Here is a 21,976-nt window from a genome sequence, read left to right as displayed (position 1 = left end):
TGAATGCCTAATCTAACCTGAACATGTTACTAAAATAATCATATGTAGAAGCTGTCTCTACTTTTGTTGGCTGAGTTTTTTTTACGGGGAAAAATGGAAAGCCATAATCACTATTTGTAATCATAATGTTGTAATTAAGAACTTAAGTGGTAATGTATTATGGGGTATAGATTTCATGTTAGCTAAAATGTGCAGGGAAGATACAATGACTTGAACAAATAGCATGTAAACTAACAAGAGAAAGTGTTCATTTGAAATGGCACATATTATATCTTATATTAATTTGAAACAAATTTACACAAAAAAGCATATTTACCAAAACAATGCTTAAAGGATTCAAAACATCCAAAGGGCTATGTCTTAGTTACAATTGATAAAATATAACATTGGACCTACATGTTTTAAAAATAACAAAAAAATTGATTAGTGCAAGCATTAATGACCTTTGATGTGAAGTACTAATGATTCAAACTGTGAGCATTATACCTTTTGCAAAGTTATGTTATACTAGATAATTGTAGGACATCATAAGCAATGATGTTTCATAGCACCGTTCTTGTGTATTTTTCAGGAGGCTGCGGGGTGATAACAGTCACTTTTTCAGACTTTTTGGCTCTTGACAGTGCAACATACAATTGACCATGGGAGAAGCATGGCTGTGGCCAGTAAACCAGGAATTGCCTTAGTGTTTGCCCCTGTGATTTGTTAATAGTCATTGCAAAACTAAGCTTCAGAGGGAATTGTATTCGTTCAAATTGAATCGGATATTTGATTGATGACAGAGGTTGAAGATTAACACGGTGGATAAACACAAGTTCTCCTTGGTGATGACCAAGAGCTATAGAACAAACAATGACATTCCTTCTGAAATACTTGCATATAAGACGGGTACCATTGCACAGGCCATCTTCTGGATCAATGTTTCTAAGCAAGATGACAGGACTATTTACTTTCAGAACAAGTTCATGTGGAGTCATGCCACTTGGAGCCAGCTGGTTGAGGAACTCAGTAGGGTAAATTGCATAGTTATCATCTAAGTATACTATCAAAACTCTTGTAGACAATTGCTTCTCCTGGAAACTTATTAATGAGAAAAGCATTAATAAAATCCGCTGCATCATTTAATGGTGTGAGGATGACTCTTTCTCGAAAAATCTTTGGTGAAAAGTCTACATGATCTAATTCTGGGAATGCAGCAGCAGCTAAATGGTGAATAGGTTCATCAGCTGGTTGATAATAACTCATAATGTGAGGTGGCACTTGCACATAAGCATTTTCAGAGGATTGCAGCTCACCATTGCCCAAAATTAGCAGAAATGCTGCATATGTAGGATCTTCTTTTGCTCTGATATTTTCAGTGAGGTGCATTTTTTCTAACCAAGGCCAAATATGAGAATTTACCAAGCTTGTTGCAACTGCTTCTCTTTGACTTTTTTGTGGCACAACTGGCAACACTTGCCTGAAATCTCCTCCAAATACAATGACTTTCCCACCGAAGGGCAAAGCTGGGTCACACAAGTCACGAAGTAAAAGATCCACTTATTCAATGTTTTGCGTTCGTGCCATTGAAGCTTCGTCCCAAATAATGAGGGATGTTTCTTTTAGAAAAGCAGTTAAACTCCCTTGTTTTGGCACATCACAAGCAAGAGATGTTTCGGAATCAAGAGGGATCTTAAATCGCGAATGTGCTGTCCTACCAGAAGGTATGTTTGCTGCAGCTATGCCTGATGTTGCTGTTGGAAGCACAATTTTCCCTACAAGTCGCGCCTCTGCATATAAAGCATTGTACAGAAATTTTTTCCCAGTCCCTCCAGGGCCATCAACAAAGAAACATCCAGGCTTCTTTGCTTGAACACGAGAAATTATTTTGTCAAAGGCAACCTGTTGAGCTGCATTGAGATTTTGCCTACAATTAATACATTGTTGAGGAATAGGTGCATCCAATGCATCAATGATATCTTTTGTTCTGTTTACTTTTGCAGGTACTTCTTCATGTAAATGGTCAAGCTGGAAATGCCCCAATGATTTTCCCATAGACTCTAAGTGGCGTTCTATTGACTAATTGGTCAGCAGCCTAACATGCCTTTCTTTATGTGGCAAAGTATGCCGGTAGTCATCAGACAAGTCATTGTAGAATTGCAACCAAAGTGCATTTGGATTACTTGGCCTGCAGGATACCAGCACAGCTGCAAATAATCTGTGTAGGGCTGATGGCATATGAATTTGAGCTGCTTCAGTAAAGCATGAGAAGACTACATTGTCTTCCTCAAAGAGCCCTCTTTGGATACATGCTTGTTGAAATGTAGTACAAAGTACTCCATTCACAGTACGTAAGTCAGCAAACGATTTTGGGCTGTGTACATTAATAAGAAGCAGCCTCAAGAAAAAACGCCTCACCTTCTGCTGGTGTAACTGTTGCTAGTCGGCCAATGACCTTGTTTTTATTCCGCCTTTGAAACCATGCTTTAGCATTGGCATCCCATCTGTTATGCTCTATGAACTCGCTATAAAGGTACCATGTACCTTCAGCAGATGCTGCATTTGCCTTAAAGAATTCTGTCAACTGAGTCTTGGATCGTCGTTCATTTAGCACAGCTGAATCCAATTGCTCGTGATTTCTTAAATGAACTGTCTGCTTGTTTTCCAAATGCACTGCCAAGTGCTGGACAGGAGGGTGCATCTCAAATAAATTGAATCCAAAGATCCGCCAAGCTGCTTCACATGGTGAAACCCATCGACCAGATTGGAATCTTTCTATTTCATCTACAGCATTATTTTCTTCCCCAATAACATTAAAAGATACCCTATCGTGTCCTTTGTAAACATACTTGTATAAGTATTTCACAGCTTGAATAGATGAGCATATCTCTACATTTAGATGGCAATCAAACAATGTAGAGAGATATGGGTTGTATGGAATAACTGAACGGTTATCAAGGTATGCACCTCGAATGTGGACTCGCTCTCCAGAATCTCTTCTTTTGTACATCGGGTATCCATCATCATGGTTTGTTGTTTCTTCTAAAAACCTTTTGGGGTAGCCATATTTACAAGAGGGAATGCTATTATTCTTTGTGACCATACATGGACACTTTGGATTCTGTTCTCCACAAGGGCCATGCATCATATGACTAACCACAATTTTCCGAAGTTGTGGGGAGGTATGGGGTGGCAGCTCTGCACAAACGAAGTGGTCTAAATCTGAAGATGATTTAATTTTGAAATCTGACTTGAGGATGATAAGAAAATGTGCATGAGGAAGTCCTCTTTTTTGGAACTCAATTACATAAATCATAGTTGCTACTTTTCCAAAGATATGCTTCTTCATTATTTGCTTCTTTAAGCAAATCACTTTTGCTCGAAAGATACGAGCAACAAGACCTGGTCGATTTTGAGCTGCTTCTCCAGGACCCAACTCAGCCTTTATCTTTGGCCAGTTTGCATTGCAAGTCATTGAAATGAACAGATCAGACTTTCCAAAACACTGTACTAAAGTCATGGCATTCAAATATCGCCGCTTCATGTCTCATGGACCACCAATAAAAGTTGGCGGAAGAATAACCCTGCATCCAATGTTAATGGCACTTGTTTCGTCATCTTGAATGGAATCCAAAATTCCCTGATACAAATCGGCTCTGATTGTTTGCTGATTGTGCCAAAAGTAATCTAAGCGAGTATTTTCAATCTTTACATACATATCAACTATGTATTGCTGAAGACAGCGGCCTGTATGTAAAAGCATGTTATTTGGACGGCATTGCAACTTGTAAGCGTAGTATTCTCGTGGAGAAATATGCCGCGCTGAAGTTCCACTTGCATCTGCTAATCCTGTAAGTAGAACAACATGTAAATGCAAGCATTAAATAATGGTAAACAAATTTAAAAAACAATATTATGGTTTTAAATACTAAGAGTGCGTAGCATTTTAATGGAGCAACAATTCTGGTAAAGAATAACACAATTTAAAACACAACTATTGTTAGGTAATGCAAAAACTTACGACAAGCTTCCTGTGTAATAACATCTTCTTCTGTGTGCACTATTGCAGACATAATAGGGTTAGCTTTTGCTGGAGGCTGTTGGTGCATTTCACTGCTGTTCTTCTTCAAACCTTGGCCCCAGCCACAATCACCTTTTGGGAATAATAGTGGGTATTAAAGCGGGTCATAGCAGCCATAATTATGGTATATGCGATGCGATTTTTCTGACCTTCCTCTTAAGTGATGTATGCTCCATTTGATTCACTTGTTGAAGTGTCGTCTGGCCAGATTACAGCCACTTCATCTGTTGTGGGAGCATTAAAAACACGCTGGTCTAATACAGTGTTGTTGTTTATAGTAATCTGTGTTTCTTCATGAATGTCAATTTCTTTCAAGGATCTAAAGAATTGAGCGTAAGGATTCTGCTGAGATACTTCCATAAGGATATCTATAATATCTGCTCTGATTTCTGGACAACTCTCCGTCCTAGCAGCTGACTCAAAATGGCCATCATAAAAATAAAGTTGTAAATATCTAGGGCCTATATCTTTAGGAATTAAATCAGGCAAGTAATGGTAAATTTGGCCATGTAATTTAAAGACATAAATTCCTTTATGTATTTTTGCTTTATAGTCACCACCCAATGAGCAAAATGCAAATAAGTTATTATACAAATGAATATATCTTCTAAAGTGTAGTGCATCTTCTTCGCTAGATGTTAAAAGTCTATATAATGCAGGGGGGTATTCATTAGTGGCTAGTTTAATAGCTCCATTTGCACAAAAGCGAGGTGCTTTCAGTTTTAGAGGTGCTTTTGATAATTTAAGCCCGATTGCTGCAGGTGGGGGTTCTGTTATCCAGCCATTGAATGTTAGTCTAATCAACTAATGCATGCTAATGCAAAACTAAATCATAAGCACAAATATATAGCGAAACTTATTGGGCTGTTTAGTATTAGGTAATTTCACTGGCTGCTCTTTCGCAACAACAACAGCTGGTTCTGCGATATGCAAATTACATGTCCAGTTTTTATGCAATCAAGTATAAGTAAATAGCAAAATAGCTTAGGATGTAAATAAGGATCCTTACTTTTATTTTGAGCTTTCCTTTTCTTCCCAGGCTGTATTGTTTCAGATGTATCACTGTTAGGTCCAGGTACTACAGGTGAAGATGCCTGTTGATCTGTAACCAACTTTTTGTAAGTTAGGCCATATTTAACAGCCATTGGTATATGTTTATTTATATAAAAGTAATGTTAATTGTATCATGACAGGCACTCCTTTTGCTAGTAATAATGCTAATAATAATTTTGGTAAAAGGAACTTACCTTTTTTTTAACTCGAGGTTTCCTTGGATTTTGGTTTCTCACTCTACCTTGTGCACTTGTTTCACCAATTTCTCTGTAGGGCGCAAACAAATTGCAACCCAACAACATAAGCAAGGTCATATAAACACAGATACTTAAATGCTGTAGCAGCAGAAAAGCAAATGAGAAAACCTTATCAAAACAGGTGACTGAGACATAGCTGCAATTGTTCGTTGCCGTTTGCTAACCCGTTGGTTGTCAGAAGTTTTTCGATGCACTAAGCCCTCATTCAAAACTGTAGTGCACATATTTGTTTGCCTAGCTTCTGGATTAGTAGTCATAACTGCATCAGCAAGTACAATCTGTAAATCTGGAACATTAAACTTTGTTACCTAAACACAAGACTAAGTAAGCAAATTTAGCATTAGAAGCATGTATAACTTGATAGCGTGTGAGTTGGTAACATATAGTGAGTGAAACATTGTTCTATTGCCCTTTTATATCAGCAAGCTCTCAAAGTAAATCACAACAACAGAGAACTTAACGCATTTTCATTCTTTTTTACCTAAATCATGCTTACCATTCATTGTAGTACCTGCATTTTCAGCCCCTTGACTGTTAGAAATTCCTTTGTTACCATTTCCTGAGTTACTATGTAAAAAGCCCTGCTGTTGATTTGTGGTTGTGTTTGGCTCCCCTATTTCTCTGTACAATAAACCAATTAGCAAAAGTAAAACAATGGCAAAGCAATACCAGTAAAACAACCATTATGCACCTTTAACAACAACAAACAAGCACTTGATGGAAGCAGGTGTTTCACACATAGCCTGAATTGCTTGTAAACGTTTGCTGACTCTAGTTTTTGGCGGAGGGTTTTTAGGAAGCAAGCAATGATCTGAAAGCATGGACATAAGGTTTGTGAGAAAACAATTGTCCTGCATATTATGATTCGACATTACTTATAAGGGATCCCAGATTTACTCATTGTAGCAGTATAAGCTTGGCACTTAAACTAGCAAATAAGGTTAATACTGTGTGATATAGTTATATAAATGTGGCATGTAAACCAGCATATGAGGCCCACAACGAGCAATTCAAGCAACTAAACATAAATGAGCACTATGCAGCTGCAGCTAATCATACATGCGAATCAAAAATGCGTAGCTGTCAAAGCAGATCGTTTTTCCCTAACCATTATGCAATTAATACAATGCAACAGCAATCACTAATTAGTATAGTGCATGATAAAAAAAATGCACGCCTAGTATCACATGTGACGTGATTTCTGCATCATAATAAGAAAACACATAGCCAGAACATGCACTGGAAAAACATGGCAAGAATTTTACATTTCATTAATAGGTAAAACAAGCAAAATACATCAGATGCTGGAGAACCATTCCAGGTCTTTCTTGTCAGAATAACCGCTAGACTAATACAAAAACAGCTGAAATATAAGTAGTACAAAATGTTGTTGTGTTAATACTGAACATCTAAGCAAAGCAAAGGGAACATAACACTAAAGTAAGCAAAACAAAGCCCCCCTAATGCGAATTGGCACTGCAAACTAAGCAAGCTTCCTATCAGACCTAAAGGCCTAAGACAAGCAAAAGGAATATCACACTGCGAATTCCTAGGGTGGATCAATCAAACTTCCTACGCTTAAAAAAGGTGTCTAGTTTAGCTGGAGCTGGTACAGATGGCCTGGCTCTTGGCTTGTGAGGCGGTGGCGGAGGAAGAGCAGGAGTTGGAATCCTATGCACAGCTGACTTCGGTGTGACACATCCGTCCTCACCTAAAAAAGGATCTAAGTGCAGAGCACCCTGAATCCCAAGCACACGTTCTTTAGCTGCTAGGTAGCTTTCCCGAGCTAAAGAACACTTAATTCCAGCATATACCCCATTTCCATAATTCAAATCAATGATATCAAGATTATAAGCAGTGTGCAGGAACTCAACAACCCTCTTAGCTGCTTCTTGCTTAGTAACTCTAGAACAAGCATGGACAGTGCTGAAAATGCACTCCATTCCAGTAGCAATTGAAGGGGCATAAATTGTAACCCATGACAAGAATTTTTCCGAGCCAACTTTCAAGGTCTCAACTTCTGAGACACGTGCCTTAGTCTCTAAAGTCAGAACACGCAATACATCCGTGTAATCAATGCAAACATATTTCTTGCACTTCTTGTGATTAGGTACAGATGGCCACTTCACTGGCACTTCACTTGATTCTCTTTCCAAAGATTCAAGCTCAATACGTTTCATCTGATACAGGAATTCACAACACTCAAGCTTGCTAATTTTCTTAGAGGTCAAGTCTTCAATCTGAACACTATATTCCAATCTTAGGGAACGAACAACATCTTCTGTAGCCCTTTTACGTGATTCTCCAACTATTTTAGCTGGTCCACCTTCATACACAGATTCCACACTTGGTATGGTCTCCATAACAACTTTTACAGAGTTGTTCTGCACATCCACTAAATAGTATGCTGGCGACGGAAGTTTCAGGTACTCAACAACTTGTTGTAAAAGGGAACAAAATGATATAGACACTTTCCGAGTCTGAGACCCACCCACCTGTGTGCATACTCATGGGATAAGAAAAAATTTAAGCAAGCAACCCTGGTTCAAGACCATCTAACAACCTAATACAGGTCTATAAGCAATGTAATGAAATCAGCAATGAACTATAATGCCATTCTAAAACATGTAATTATTTTCAATATACTGCACTCACCTAATAGAAAGTACTTCACTCAAATAAAGAAAGTAAGCACCCTCTATATACTAAACATATAATGAATTACTTCTAAATAAATCCATACAACAGTATCTCATAAGCCATACAACATAAATATCCATGACTTCCAATAAAGCTAATAACTAATTATAACATATGCTAACAACAGCAAGCACACAAAAATGCTAGTACAGAACCAAAAAGCAAATCACTTACAGCACCATTTGCACCTCTACCCACTGCAAGCTCATAACTCTGCAACATAAGATAAACAAACCCAAAAAAGTACTTCAATACCTTCACCAGAAACCAAATCTTAAACAACAAGTGTAGCTCAGTGAATGCAAGTCCAATAACAGAATGTTTGTACATACTCATGAGAACAAAAATCAAGGTACTCATGGAAAGTGAAGTAAAAATGTACTGATGTATCCATCAAGTGCAAAAAAATCCTTCAAGTTTAAAGTCATCAACATGGCAAGTGAAGTGAAAAGGATATTGCTGTGTCCATAATCTGTGAACATGTTTGTCAAGTAAGCTCATAAGTGTTCCATTTCCAGAGGCAATAATATGAAAGGATTGTGATCCACCATTGTAAGGATGTTAACTAACATCAACCATAGCTAAATCTAAATTAGACATTACCTCTAATGTAACCTCCATGAAGCTCAGCTTTGTATATTGCATATGAGGAAAAAAATATGAACCCCCATGTATTTATACTATAAAAACTATATAATATAACATGTAGTATAAGGTAAAAAAACCAAACACACCCAGCCAAAACACAATGGGTAATTGGAAAAGGTAGTTACATTTTTCACTTTACAAAGCATGCGCCGGCAATCTAACTGCCCAAACTACATAGCAAATTTTTAAAAAGAGATCATTCTTACCTACAATATAATGTGGAAACCCAATGGACAGTAAGGTGCCTCATCGGCAAAAGCAAGCAGTTCGCTTCTTCCAAAGACATTGCTTTAAAGAATGAGTTGTTCAACCATCTAAAGACCATTATATTATAAGCTAATAACTATGTTATAAACAAATTAACCACCTGATTTAACAACGACCATTCATAATTCAACAAACACGTACCTAAACAAGTACCTAATTCCATTTAACCCAATTTTAAACCCATAATACGATTAAGGAGCAGCAATGCACTCAATTTAAAATCCATAATACAATTAAGGAGCAACAACTCATAGGATTTATCTCACAAGAAACTAATAACTAACAAATAACAAAATTTAAAAACAGCAAACTACAAAATCGCACAATTAACACCACCATACATAAAGAGCTACACTTAATTGACTGCACAAATTAATTGTCAATTAACAACAACAGCAATGACGCAACACCAATCTGAACAAATTTACATGATAACAACAAAGTAGCTTAGCAAATACCAATCCGTAACAATAACCCAACAATTCTCCACGCGCAAAATAATCAGCCTATTTATTACTAATCTAATCGCTAAAATCATTAACACCCAACAATAATTTGCAAACCATTAATAGCCCTTTAATTTTCGCAGCTATAAAATTAACCAACCAAGAAGACATTTGAATTCACTACACCATGCAAGAGAAAACAGCTACTACACCACGTGGCGATGCACATGCAAATATATTGAAGGGCAATATAGGAAAGCCACTGTAGGTAAGGAAACCAAAGGCAAAATACAGGGGTAAAATCACCATCTCACTGTTCATAAGGATTCTAAGCATTTCAGCAGTTCTTCAAATTTGTGCTCCCCGGCTTTTATAGGGTAGGGAATAAGTTCTCTCGTAACACATGGTCCTCTTTATTTGTTCTCTCTATCTCTTTCTACTCCAAAAATTAACTAGGAAGGAGCTCATATTATCAAAAATGATACATTTAGAAAAATGGGAAAGTACATATAAAATTGAGACACTGTTACATATTCACTTATATGATCGAGATAATGTGAAAGAAAAACAAAACCACTAATATTTTACGCAAACTATTGGCTACGCCGTCCGCACCCAAGAGTTCGTGGGGCGGTGGTGGCGGAAATAACCCTAAATCGAAGCAAAGCTAAAAAACTTACAATTGGAGGTGGTAATGGCACGACGGCTAACAGGCTAAAGTCGTATCACCTAATCAAAAGTAATTCCTAAAACCACTAACTAATAATAGATAGCGAAGTAGGGTTGAATCCATAGGGAAACGAGTCTTTCTATTCCTAATTAATTATTATAATCTAAATTATTAAGTAACTAAAAGTTGTTATTTAAAGGAACTATACTACGAAGAATATGAGTAGGGAGAAATCAAATGATAAAAGACCTAGGGCATAGGTTCACCAATAAATAATATTCTAGGGTAAAACATAACAATCAATCATCAATACATCAATTAATCAGATCATAAAGGGATTTCGCTGCGTATTACAATCACAGAGTTAATTTACCGGTATTAAATCTCATCTCTCGAATCTCGACCTAACTATTTATAAATTAGTCTGCCTATTGAAACTAAGCCTAAACATCAATTCTCATCTCTCGAATCTCGAATCAATATTGCTAAACTCATACGAATTAAATCTGGCCAAATCTAACCGCATAACATTAAATCAATCAATAGGAAATTAATCAAGCATTGACAATTAACAATAATAAATTACCCCTTCATATCATTTATGGATCCCCATAACCCTAGAAAGAAAACTACTCACACATAATTAAATATAAACTAAACAAAGCAATTAAACAAATCATGATGAAAGAGAGAGAATAAATAACTGAGATTAAAGGAGAAGAAATCGTTACCAAAGTTGAAGGAAACAAGAGATGGACTTAAACAAAGAGTTGTAGAGAGAGAAAATAATACTAGAGTTTAAGAGGAGAGAGAGAGAGAGAAAAGTTAGAGAGAGAAAGAGAGAGAGAGATTCAGGGAAAAGGAGAAAGAATACTAAACTCGCTTAACAAAAGCGTATATATACTAAGCTCGAAAATCCTAAGTTAAAACAACTTAAACGACGCTTAAACTTCTCCTCAGAAACACGCGCCCGATCGGGCGAGGCACCGCCCGATCGGGCCCGCCTTTTTCTTCGCCCGATCGGGCCCGGTTATATGCTGGACTTGGATTGGGCTTCATTCTTGGCCCAATTCGAATCTCCACTTCGGGTCTTGAATACTCGGTGTCCAAATGCAATCGGTCATGCCTTCAAATGCTCGTAGTTGTACCGCAATAATCCCTGGAAAAAGCTCCAAAGATGCAATTTCCTACAAAACTCAACCAAAACTACGAAAACACTAGAAAACACCAATTAGTAATAAAAGTGGCTCTAACGAGCCAAAAACACTACTAATTATGACCAAGGGATGGATGTAAAACACTATATAAAATGGATATATCAAACTCTCCCAAGCCGAACCTTTGCTTGTCCCTAAGCAAAGAGCTCATCAATGAATAAATAAAACATGCCTAACCCCAAATAATCAAAATCAAGACCAAACAATTCAAGGCAAATCTAATAAACATGCTTCAACAACAACCAATCTCATCCATCCAATCACTCGTCCTCCCCAACAATTGTCAAATAGAGCAAACCACAAGAGCATATAGAATTTAAGACTAGTGCACACACACTCAACTTTCATTTATGTGGCGAGTAAAAGATGTACTCGATCGCTCTCCATCCCAACCCCTTTATGTGAACAATGCCCTCCCAACTCACACTCTCGTGTGTTTAAAAAGACAAGCACTCAACCTAGTAGTCGACTCGGAATATGTCAAATCATTCCTTGCATTGATAGGCAACACTTTCACATCTACACAATTCTATGCACAAGGTTGGAAGGTCTTTAAAGCTTGTAATGTAAGGCTAGGGTAAAGGGTAGAAAATATCTGGGAAATGTGAGAGAAAAGCCATGCTTAAGGGAGCAAAACCCTAATAAACCCAAGGTCAAAAATAAATAATGACCAATCATCTCCAACATACTCAACTCCAACAAAAGTTCACCAAATATAACTCCAAACATATCAAACAATCCCAACACTTACAAATTTCACTCATAAAGATATGATGATATAGAACTAGAGTGAACAAACAAACTTTGAACTCAATTTTGATACTTCTTTTTTTTTTCTTTTCTTTTATTTTGAGTAACCCTCACATAGAACACTTGATCATTGAAACATTTTTTTCTTTCTTTTGCTCTTTTTATCTCACATTGGAATTTAACTTTGAAACACAAATTCTTATTTTTTTTTTCCAATCACAAAACCAAAGAACAAATTACTCATCTTATATTCCCACATTGTGCAAATTATATGCACACTACAACTCCCTCACCTCACTAACTAGAAGCTCCCCCAAGCCAAGCTTGGGACTAGTAACCAATGGGGCTAAAAAAGGCTTGTAATGTGGGTAATAAACAACAAAAGGGCACAAGCAACAACATGGGTAGCAAGAAGGGAACAAATGTATCTAATATCGTCTGAAGGCTACCTAAAAGAATGAACGCCTTCGTCCTCCACAATGTGCATAATGGTGAGCCATATAAACATTACTCATAGTTGCAAACCAATACTCAAATTCATTGACATACCAGGAACTATCACACATTCCTAACCAAATCAACTAGTCAAACACTATATTCACAAGTAGTTGGACAAAATTGACGCATGTTAAGGTATCTAAGCAATCAAACTTCAAATCATGATCAACAAATCCACAATGCTCATCGTCATATACCAAGAATCAAAACAAAATTTTTTTCAAGTATGGGGCACAGGGAAGCATGATTCACAATTCATTGGAGCGTATTTTTGGATTTTTGATTTTTTCAATTTTTTGAAAGCAATAAATCTAACCTAAGAAAGAAATAAAAACTATACTAAGCACACCAAAAGGAAAAATAAATAAATAAATAAAATAAAAAGAGAGTGAAAGATATACCATACGAACACGAGAACCTCCCCCAAAGTTAAATCAGACAATGTCCTCATTGTCTTAAAGGGAAGCTAGTAGTCAAGGTGACTACTCCTCAACATCACCACAATAATGTCACCAAATCCTCGAGGATTTCAATGCATCTCTTTGGAACAAATTTGGGCAAGAAAGAAACAAAGTGTTGGTAGGAAAAAGTCCAAATTTGAGTCAGGTATACTCTTTCAATCATAAATTTTGATATATAAGTGATAATGTAGTGATTCTAATTGAATTGGAAATTAGACTTGAAGATCTTTCCAACGATAAGTCACACGCCAAAATCCGATAAGAAACACAAAAGTTATGGCCTGTCGAAGTTGACAGATTTTGCTGACGCTACGCGCGCCCGATCGGGCGAGCTCTGCCTGATCGAATACGAGTGCAGTTCCAGCGTGAATGAAGCCTTCTCTAGCTCAAAATCTGCACAAAAACAAACTCCCACAAGCATAAGTTACACTCTCCTTACCTCTCTAAAAAAATAATAATAAAATAAAAAAAAACACACACACACACACAAAATAAGAAAAAACTAAACTAAAAAGCAAAATAAAGTACGGGTTGCCTCCCGCAAAGCGCTAGTTTATCAAGGTCCCGTTCAACCATAGTCCTTCTCTCAATCGGAAGATTCAATGCCTTGAGTAACTTATCAAATGCTCCTGCAAACATTTCATTAGGCACTAGATAGGGCTCAATTTCAAGCATATTAATCCCTACAAAGAAAAGGTTAGGAGCACATAAAGAGAACTCAAGGTAGAAGGAAAAATCAAAAGAGAGAGATGAAAATACACCACAACCTTCTACTTCCTCCGCTAAAATTTTTGAATTAATAGGACGAATATGGAGGTAGTCATTGTCTTTATCATCCAATAATGACTTGAATATTTTACCCTCACAAATAACCTCATCATCAACAAAGGAATATTCAACCACCGTTTCTACAACTAATGATTTTTCAATCACCGATTCGTCAACCAATGATGTTTCAACCACAAATTCTATAATCGATGGTTCTTCATCCTCAATAACATTCGTATTATTATAGTGTCCATAGACTTTTTCATCAAGAGCCTCCCAATGACTTTCATTAGCAACTAATCGTTTCCGAATATGATCATATGTATATGGAAAGACTCTAAAATCATCCGGAGCACGCACAAAAAACTCACTATAAGGGCATTCAGGATTTTCATGACAAAGACGTTGACAACTACAATAGTTAGGTGCTGCATAAAAATTATATAATTCTTGTAGTGGCGTAAGCATGGATATTTTCAACTCATAAAAAATAAAAAATAAAAAATAAATAAAAAAAATAATCTAGACTCTAATAATAATTAGAAACAAAAATAAAATTGTTTCCCCGGCAACGGCGCCAAATTTTGACAAGCTAAAGTCGTATCACCTAATCAAAAGTAATTCCTAAAACCACTAACTAATAATAGATAGGGAAGTAGGGTCGAATCCACAGGAAAACGAGTCTTCCTATTCCTAATTAATTATTATAATCTAAATTATTAAGTAACTAAAAGTTGTTATTTAAAGGAACTATACTACGAAGAATATGAGTAGGGAGAAATCAAATGATAAAAGACCTAGGGCATAGGTTCACCAATAAATAATATTCTAGGGTAAAACATAACAATCAATCATCAATACATCAATTAATCAGATCATAAAGGGATTTCGCTGCGTATTACAATCACAGAGTTAATTTACCGGTATTAAATCTCATCTCTCGAATCTCGACCTAACCATTTATAAATTAGTCTGCCTATTGAAACTAAGCCTAAACATCAATTCTCATCTCTCGAATCTTGAATCAATATTGCTAAACTCATACGAATTAAATCTGGCCAAATCTAACCGCATAGCAGTAAATCAATCAATAGGAAATTAATCAAGCATTGACAATTAACAATAATAAATTACCCTTTCATATCATTTATGGATCCCCATAACCCTAGAAAGAAAACTACTCACACATAATTAAATATAAACTAAACAAAGCAATTAAACAAATCATGATGAAAGAGAGAGAATAAATAACTGAGATTAAAGGAGAAGAAATCCTTACCAAAGTTGAAGGAAACAAGAGATGGACTTAAACAAAGAGTTGTAGAGAGAGAAAATAATACTAGAGTTTAAGAGGAGAGAGAGAGAGAAAAGTTAGAGAGAGAAAGAGAGAGAGAGATTCAGGGAAAAGGAGAAAGAATACTAAACTCGCTTAACAAAAGCGTATATATACTAAGTTCGAAAATCCTAAGTTAAAACAACTTAAACGACGCTTAAACTTCTCCTCAGAAACACGCGCCCGATCGGGCGAGGCACCGCCCGATCGGGCCTGCCTTTTTCTTCGCCCGATCGGGCCCGGTTATATGCTGGACTTGGATTGGGCTTCATTCTTGGCCCAATTCGAATCTCCACTTCGGGTCTTGAATACTCGGTGTCCAAATGCAATCGGTCATGCCTTCAAATGCTCATAGTTGTACCGCAATAATCCCGAGAAAAAGCTCCAAAGATGTAATTTCCTACAAAACTCAACCAAAACTACGAAAACACTAGAAAACACCAATTAGTAATAAAAGTGGCTCTAACGAGCCAAAAACACTACTAATTATGACCAAGGGACAGGGGTAAAACTCTATATAAAATGGACATATCAGCGGCGGCAGAGACTTAAGGTAGAGGTAATGGTGGTTGTGCGGCGTGGGCTTGAGCGAGAAAGATAAGGGATTCGATTTGTGGTGCATGAGAATGGTGGTTGAGGATTTTTGGGCGGCGACTTGACGTAGGCGGAAAAAAGGTGTGGCGAGGGGTGGCCAAACTGTCAATTTCCGTGTTGGAAGCCGAGATTGTTGAATCGGTGTTTCTACGACTCCATTGAAGGCGGACTGATAGGGAATATTGAAGTGGTGGCTGGTTGTGTGAGGTTAGGGTGGTGGCTGATTGGGTGGTGGCGTGAGGGGCGAGTCATGGGTTAAGGTGAGTGAGGTTAGGAAGAAAGAGAGGAAGAGGGGGGAAAGAGGAGAGAGAAGGAAATAAAAATACTAGTATCATATTAGCCAATAAATAACGCATATCAGCTATTAAAATGAACATATCAGCCAATTGATATCTGATATCAGTCAACATTAGGGACACATCAGACATTAATAAAAACTTATCAGTCAACACAAGGAACATATCAGCCAACAAATGGAACATATTAGCCAATAAATGGAAAATATTAGCCAATAAAAGATGCATATTGTAGACACCAAAATGTGTCTCCCCAAAAAACCAAACCCGGTGATGTATACTTTTCACGTCGAATCATAATCGAATGAAGTGAAAGTGCGGAAAGTTTAGTGTTGCGGTTAGTTTTTATTTCCTTTCTCTCTGTTTTCGAAAACCTATTTTATGAAAACAGCCAATCCAGTTTAGTTTGGTACATAGAAAGGGTCCAATAATAGTGTAGTTGGATTGGGCTCGAAAAGAGATTTCCAACGATATATTATAAGCCCAATTCCGATGAATAATGAGGAAGTTATGGCCAAAATACTAAACTGGGTCCGGTTTGACATTTTATAAGTGGCTCAATGATCTAGAGGAGGGCCCATTGTGATTTATCATTCCTAATGCAATTAGGATTGATTATAGTCTTCTAGAATTTCCTAGGAGGTTCTTTTGAATCCTAATGTGATTAGCATTGATAAATGAGTTTTATGAGTTTTATTTAGGATAAAAGAAGTGTTTTAAATAAAATTACAGTTTTACCCCTCGTACGCTAAATTTTATCAGAAATAGGAAAACGTGTGGAAAAATTGTCTGCAGCGCCGCACCACAGCCTGTCGCCTGGCGACAGGCCTATCGCTCGGTGACAAGCTCTGTCGCGCGGCGACAGAGGCTATTGTGGCGACAGCGTCGTGTTTTATTCCTTTTCGAACTCTGATTCTTTTTTATCATATCCGGGCTGATTTTTGTTATAAATAAGGTCCTGAAACCTCCGTTTTCAATCATCTACAATCATCAATACTCATCTACAATCATCATCTCTCTCTCTCTAAACTTTTCACAAACAAAATTCCGCATTCACAAGATCTAGACACACCTAGCCAAGTTCGAAGTTGCCTTCGCCCTAGACGTGAAAGGATATAATTTCTGAGGGTTTGGTCCCTAATCTCTATTTCAATTATTTAATTTAATTGTTTGATTTATATTTTCCTTGAAGTTACTAACGCGTGTATTTTGATATTAGAAAGAGATACGAGGCATCAAAGTATGTAGTCTTATTGCTCTATTCTTGTAGAAAGCATGTTTGTTATTTATTAATTCCAAGCATCATGTTAGGATGTTATTATTGCTTTCTAGTATCATGTTTAGGGTGCTTCCTATGCTTTCTAATATCATATCAATAGCATGTTAGTATCATGTTAGAGCTAAAGCTTTGATTTTTATTGTTTAGTAACATGCTAGGGTTTGTTATTAATCTTGTTAGTATCATGCCAGGATCTTGCTATCAATATTATGCTTTAATTATGATGATTTATTATTATGTTGCTTGATGCTTATTTATTGTTATTGCTTGATCACACCTTTTATCCATGTTTAAAGGGAATTTATACTTGTAATCACGCTTAATAAGATAATTAATAATCTTGTTTAGGGTTAATTTGATTACAATTCAAGTGATCGCCAATAATAGTTTTATTTTTGCATTAATATTCAACCAACATAGATAAACAGGTTTAGGGTTAACCTATTGATTGCATGTTAGTTAGAAAGCGCACATGAATACGAGAAGAATGAAGTAGAGGCCTATTTTACAGGGCAGGTTCAATCACTTTTAGGTTGGATTTGTACCTTCATCCCCGAACTTCCAGTCTTGGTTCCAGACCTATTGGAGTTGACGATCTCCTGGATCGTTCAGGGGTGTAACCTTCACCCTGTGAACGGTTTACAAGTTCCTAAAACTTGTTGGCGACTCTTTTGCTCTAGCTTCCTTCCCTTTGGACGCCACCATACTTAAGTGTATGATCACAGTGGGGTTCAAGTTTGGGATGGCTTGAAATATTCCCTACACATATCATATAAGCTAACAGAAGGGACATATTAGCCAACAAATGAAGCATATCAGCTAACAAAAGGATGAAATCAGCAAACAAAAGCAACAGGTAAGCCAACAAAATAAACACATCAGCCAACACAATGAAACATATAAGCAACAATTAAAATATATATATTAGCCAACCAAAAAAATATCAGCCAACTGATGTCTAATAGCGGCCAACAAAAGGAACATATCAAAAAAAAAAATTAAAAAAATAAAAAAATAAAAAATAAATAAAAAAAAATAAAAAAAAAATCAGCTAACAGAAGGAATATATTAGCCAACACAAAAGCCATATCACCCAACAAATGAAACATATTAGCCAACATGTGAAACATATCAGCTAACAAGTAAAATATATCATCAAGCCTCCTGCACCAAATTTGTGTGCAGTAGTCCGCACCCAAAACCTTCTCATTATTCTATTGTAATTATCGAAATCTATATATACGAAGGTACATAATTCTACCCTTTGTTAGCTCAATTATCAATTGGATTCAAATTTATTTCGTACTTTGTATATAAATTTGATATGCATCAATTTGTCAAAATTACCCTTTCTTTAGTTTGATTGTTTTCTATAGATAAATATGGTTATAAGTGCTTTTGGCAATTTTTAGGTTTTTTCCATGGTTGTGTAATGTGTAATTATTTTGCATATATTTAGCCATGGAAACAATTGAAATGATATGCATAGGATAAAAAATAAAAAAAAATAAAAAAAAATAAAAAAAAAAAACAACAAATACAAACACAAACACAACCTCCTTGTCTCTTCCCTCACACAATCAAGATGGAAACATAAAAATATATGAAATACTATAGTGGCTCGCAAAATTAAATTAAACCATGTTCACTTCACCTTAAGAAAATAATATTTAGTAAAAATAATTTCACTTTAGGAAAAATAATTTCAATAAATTCAGTTCACTTCAGTAAAAATATGTAAATATAAAGAAGAGTTATAATAAAAAATCAGTAAAAAATTAATTTTCGATTCAGTAAAATTAGTTTTAGTAAAGTAAAAATAATTTAAGTTTGACGAAAATAATTTCAAATTTATAAAAATAAGGTAAAGTGAACTTGGTCTTAGTCATGAAATTTTAAGAAGATCACAATTTTTGAGAAAATATAGAAAATTCAATAATTTTTTTTTTTTTTTTTTTGAGGAAAGAAAATTCAATATTATTGATATATGAACTCTCTAATATTTAAGCACACATTGAATGCGGTCTTAACTTATTTGTTTAGATGTGAATTTGTGACTTGGTTAAATATGGCTAATATTTATTTGCTCACATTATTGTGGGTTTATTCGTTATTGTTATTTTGTTTATAATTGTCAAAATTTTTTAAATTAAAAAATAAAGCAAAAACATTTAGTACAAAAAATCAGAAAAAGTGTAATGTTAAATTTGCAATAAGTTAAAGTTTGTTTACAATTGTTTTTTTGTTTACAATTGTCAATTTTTTTTAAAATTAAAATCAAAAACAAAAACATGTAGTACGAAAATCAGAAAAAGTGTAATACTAATTTTCGGTTCGTTCGGTATCCTTGTAGTTTTCTGTTTTTTAGTTTTTTGTCTTTCAAAATCATATGATATATTTCAAATCGTGAATAAAAAAATTGGTCAAACTTATTAAAATTAATGTGATTTTGAAAACTAACACAGAAAAGTGAAAATATCTTTTTCTTGTTTCCTTTTTTTTTTTTTTTTTATAAAATCAGAAAATTGTAAAACAAAAATGGTGCCATATTAAACAAGCCCAATTTTCAATTTCTGTTGTCGGCTTTCAAAATAACATGACCTATTAATATAAATAGGATTATTTCTAAATTAGTACAATCTAATATCATATCATATCACTAATATATAAAGCCGGTCTCACAGCTAGGCCACAAGACAGTGACACTTGGCATTCCAGTTATTCGCCATGCGTCACGCCATGTAGGCAAAAACAAGTTAGGTATTATTGTGACACATATAATGCTAAGTAAGCGATATTTGGATATTTTTCAAGATAAAATTGTTGTATAGAGTTTTTTTATCGATATACTTCTAATATTTCATGTATATATACAAAATTAAGGAAATTTTGCGAAGAACTACCATTTAAATGACGAGTTTTGAGAACAACTACCATTTAAAACTTTTTTTTGAAAAAACTACCACAAAAACAAAAATAATTAGAGTAGCACTACCTTTTTTAACTTTCCAACAAGAATCTCCGGTTTTGGGGCTCACAAATTATTATTTCCCTCCTAAAATTCCACCTGAATTGATGCATGAATACTTAATTTAATTGCTAGTCCAAGAAGTCTCAATTTTTGGAGGAATTCCGCAAAAGCATTTTGAAGGAAAAGGATGAGATGATTGATATGATGAATTAGACATGGTTGAAAACAACTAATTGCTGCAAATACATAAGCAAAGAATGAGAAATGAAACCTAAATTGGATAATACAGAACAATTGCCCCAAATCCCCCATTTTCATAAAACCCCAATTTTAATTTTTTAATCAAGAACCCTAATTTAAAGAGTTATTGCAAAAATTGTGTCAATTACAATGGGAAATTAGACATACATTACCTAGAATTGAGTTCGCCAAATGAATTTCCTTTTTCCTCTCGCTGAATTGATTGAAATCAACATATTAGGGTTTTGATGTTTTTTTTTTTTTTTAACTCAAGCAAAAAGGGGGAATCAAAATATAACAGTTACAAATAGAGGAGAGAGAAAGAAATTTAGGAGGGAAATACTATTTCATGGGTCCCACTATCGGAGATTTTTGCCGGAAAGTTAGACAAGGTAGTGCTACTCAAACTTTTTTTGTTTTTGTGGTAGTTTTTCAAAAAAAAAAAAGTTTTAAATGGTAGTTGATCTCAAAACTCGTCATTATATGGTATATCTTCGCAAAATTCCCAAAATTAATCATAATTTTTAATAAATATCCTATCATATGTCATAATAAAAAACAATATTTTTGGAAAAACTAAGTTCAGATAAGATAAGAAAAATTTAGTTCAGATCAGAAAAAATAAGTTCAGATCAGATCAGAAAAAATAAGTTCAGATTAGATCATCGTTTTATGTGTAGTTTTTTATTGCTAAATATCTTTAATTTCGTAATGAAAAAAATTATGAAATTCACATACTAATAAAATACATATTATTACGAATCTAACAAAACCTGATTTGATACATTTTTTCCGTATGGATTACCGTATATTTAAGGTCAATGTTTGGTCAAAACTGACATTCAGATCAGATCAGACCAGATCAGATCAGATAAGTTCAGATAAGCAAAAATAAGGTGAACTAAACAAGCCCTTAGTAGAAATGTGGTATAAATTAGGTAAAGTGAAACAATTAGGGTCTTCTCCTTCAATTGAAAAATATGGTTCATGCTAACTAGCTCTAGCAACTTCTCTTAGAAAAGAAGTGGCTCATGAACAAAAAAAATGTCATTAATCGGGGTCCAAATAATGCATTGGCTTGGATTAAGCACTAAGAACCTAAGCATGTGCATAGAGTACTCACTTTTATCATACGTCTACAGGAGTACATCTTTGGTGAGACCGTTTTACGTCGAATTTTCATTTTATTTTATTATTACTTCGTATCAAGGACTTTAAGGCTATTTCATTATAAAATGTAACTAGATACCTTAAATAGAGAAGAAAAAATCACAATGTGACACATATGATGCTAACTAAGCGAATTTAAGATAGATTTTTCAAGATAAAATTGTTGTCTAGAGTTTTATTGTCGATATACTTTTAATATTTCATATATACAAAATTAATCATAATTTATAATAAATAACCTATAACCTGATTTTATTTCCATTATAAAATTCGTTTAAAAAGTTCTAAAATAAGATCC

The 21,976-nt window shown here is 35.1% G+C and overlaps 2 protein-coding genes across 2 annotated transcripts; both read right to left on the bottom strand.

The window, feature by feature from the left end:
* Positions 1-542: 542 nt before the first annotated feature.
* LOC145575357 (uncharacterized) lies at positions 543-2,034 on the bottom strand. The gene is made up of 3 exons (XM_081633236.1): positions 1,620-2,034; positions 1,174-1,505; positions 543-1,073 (listed from the first exon to the last, which is right to left on the bottom strand). Exons 1-3 carry the CDS (start codon positions 2,032-2,034, stop codon positions 543-545), a joined length of 1,278 nt encoding a protein of 425 aa, XP_081489362.1.
* Positions 2,035-2,058: 24 nt separating this feature from the next.
* Positions 2,059-3,523, bottom strand: LOC145575356 (uncharacterized). The gene is made up of 2 exons (XM_081633235.1): positions 2,460-3,523; positions 2,059-2,353 (listed from the first exon to the last, which is right to left on the bottom strand). The coding sequence occupies exons 1-2, from the start codon at positions 3,521-3,523 to the stop codon at positions 2,059-2,061; spliced, it is 1,359 nt and encodes a 452-aa protein (XP_081489361.1).
* Positions 3,524-21,976: the final 18,453 nt, after the last annotated feature.

Source organism: Chenopodium album, chromosome 13, assembly GCF_948465745.1.
Source record: "Chenopodium album chromosome 13, dcCheAlbu1.1, whole genome shotgun sequence".
Classification (NCBI taxonomy): Eukaryota; Viridiplantae; Streptophyta; class Magnoliopsida; order Caryophyllales; family Amaranthaceae; genus Chenopodium; species Chenopodium album.
This window is presented reverse-complemented; position numbering and strand designations above follow the sequence as displayed.

Excerpts from the sequence above, each read along its gene's own strand:
- LOC145575357 (XM_081633236.1), bottom strand. The coding sequence starts at position 2,034 with ATGGGAAAATCATTGGGGCATTTCCAGCTTGACCATTTACATGAAGAA. Across the intron at positions 1,506-1,619 it reads TGATGTGCCAAAACAAGGGA|CTTTGCCCTTCGGTGGGAAA; the intron begins GTTTAACTGCTT and ends TGTGTGACCCAG. Across the intron at positions 1,074-1,173 it reads CATTCCCAGAATTAGATCAT|GAGAAGCAATTGTCTACAAG; the intron begins GTAGACTTTTCA and ends ATAAGTTTCCAG.
- LOC145575356 (XM_081633235.1), bottom strand. The coding sequence starts at position 3,523 with ATGAAGCGGCGATATTTGAATGCCATGACTTTAGTACAGTGTTTTGGA. Across the intron at positions 2,354-2,459 it reads GATGCCAATGCTAAAGCATG|CCCAAAATCGTTTGCTGACT; the intron begins GTTTCAAAGGCG and ends TAATGTACACAG.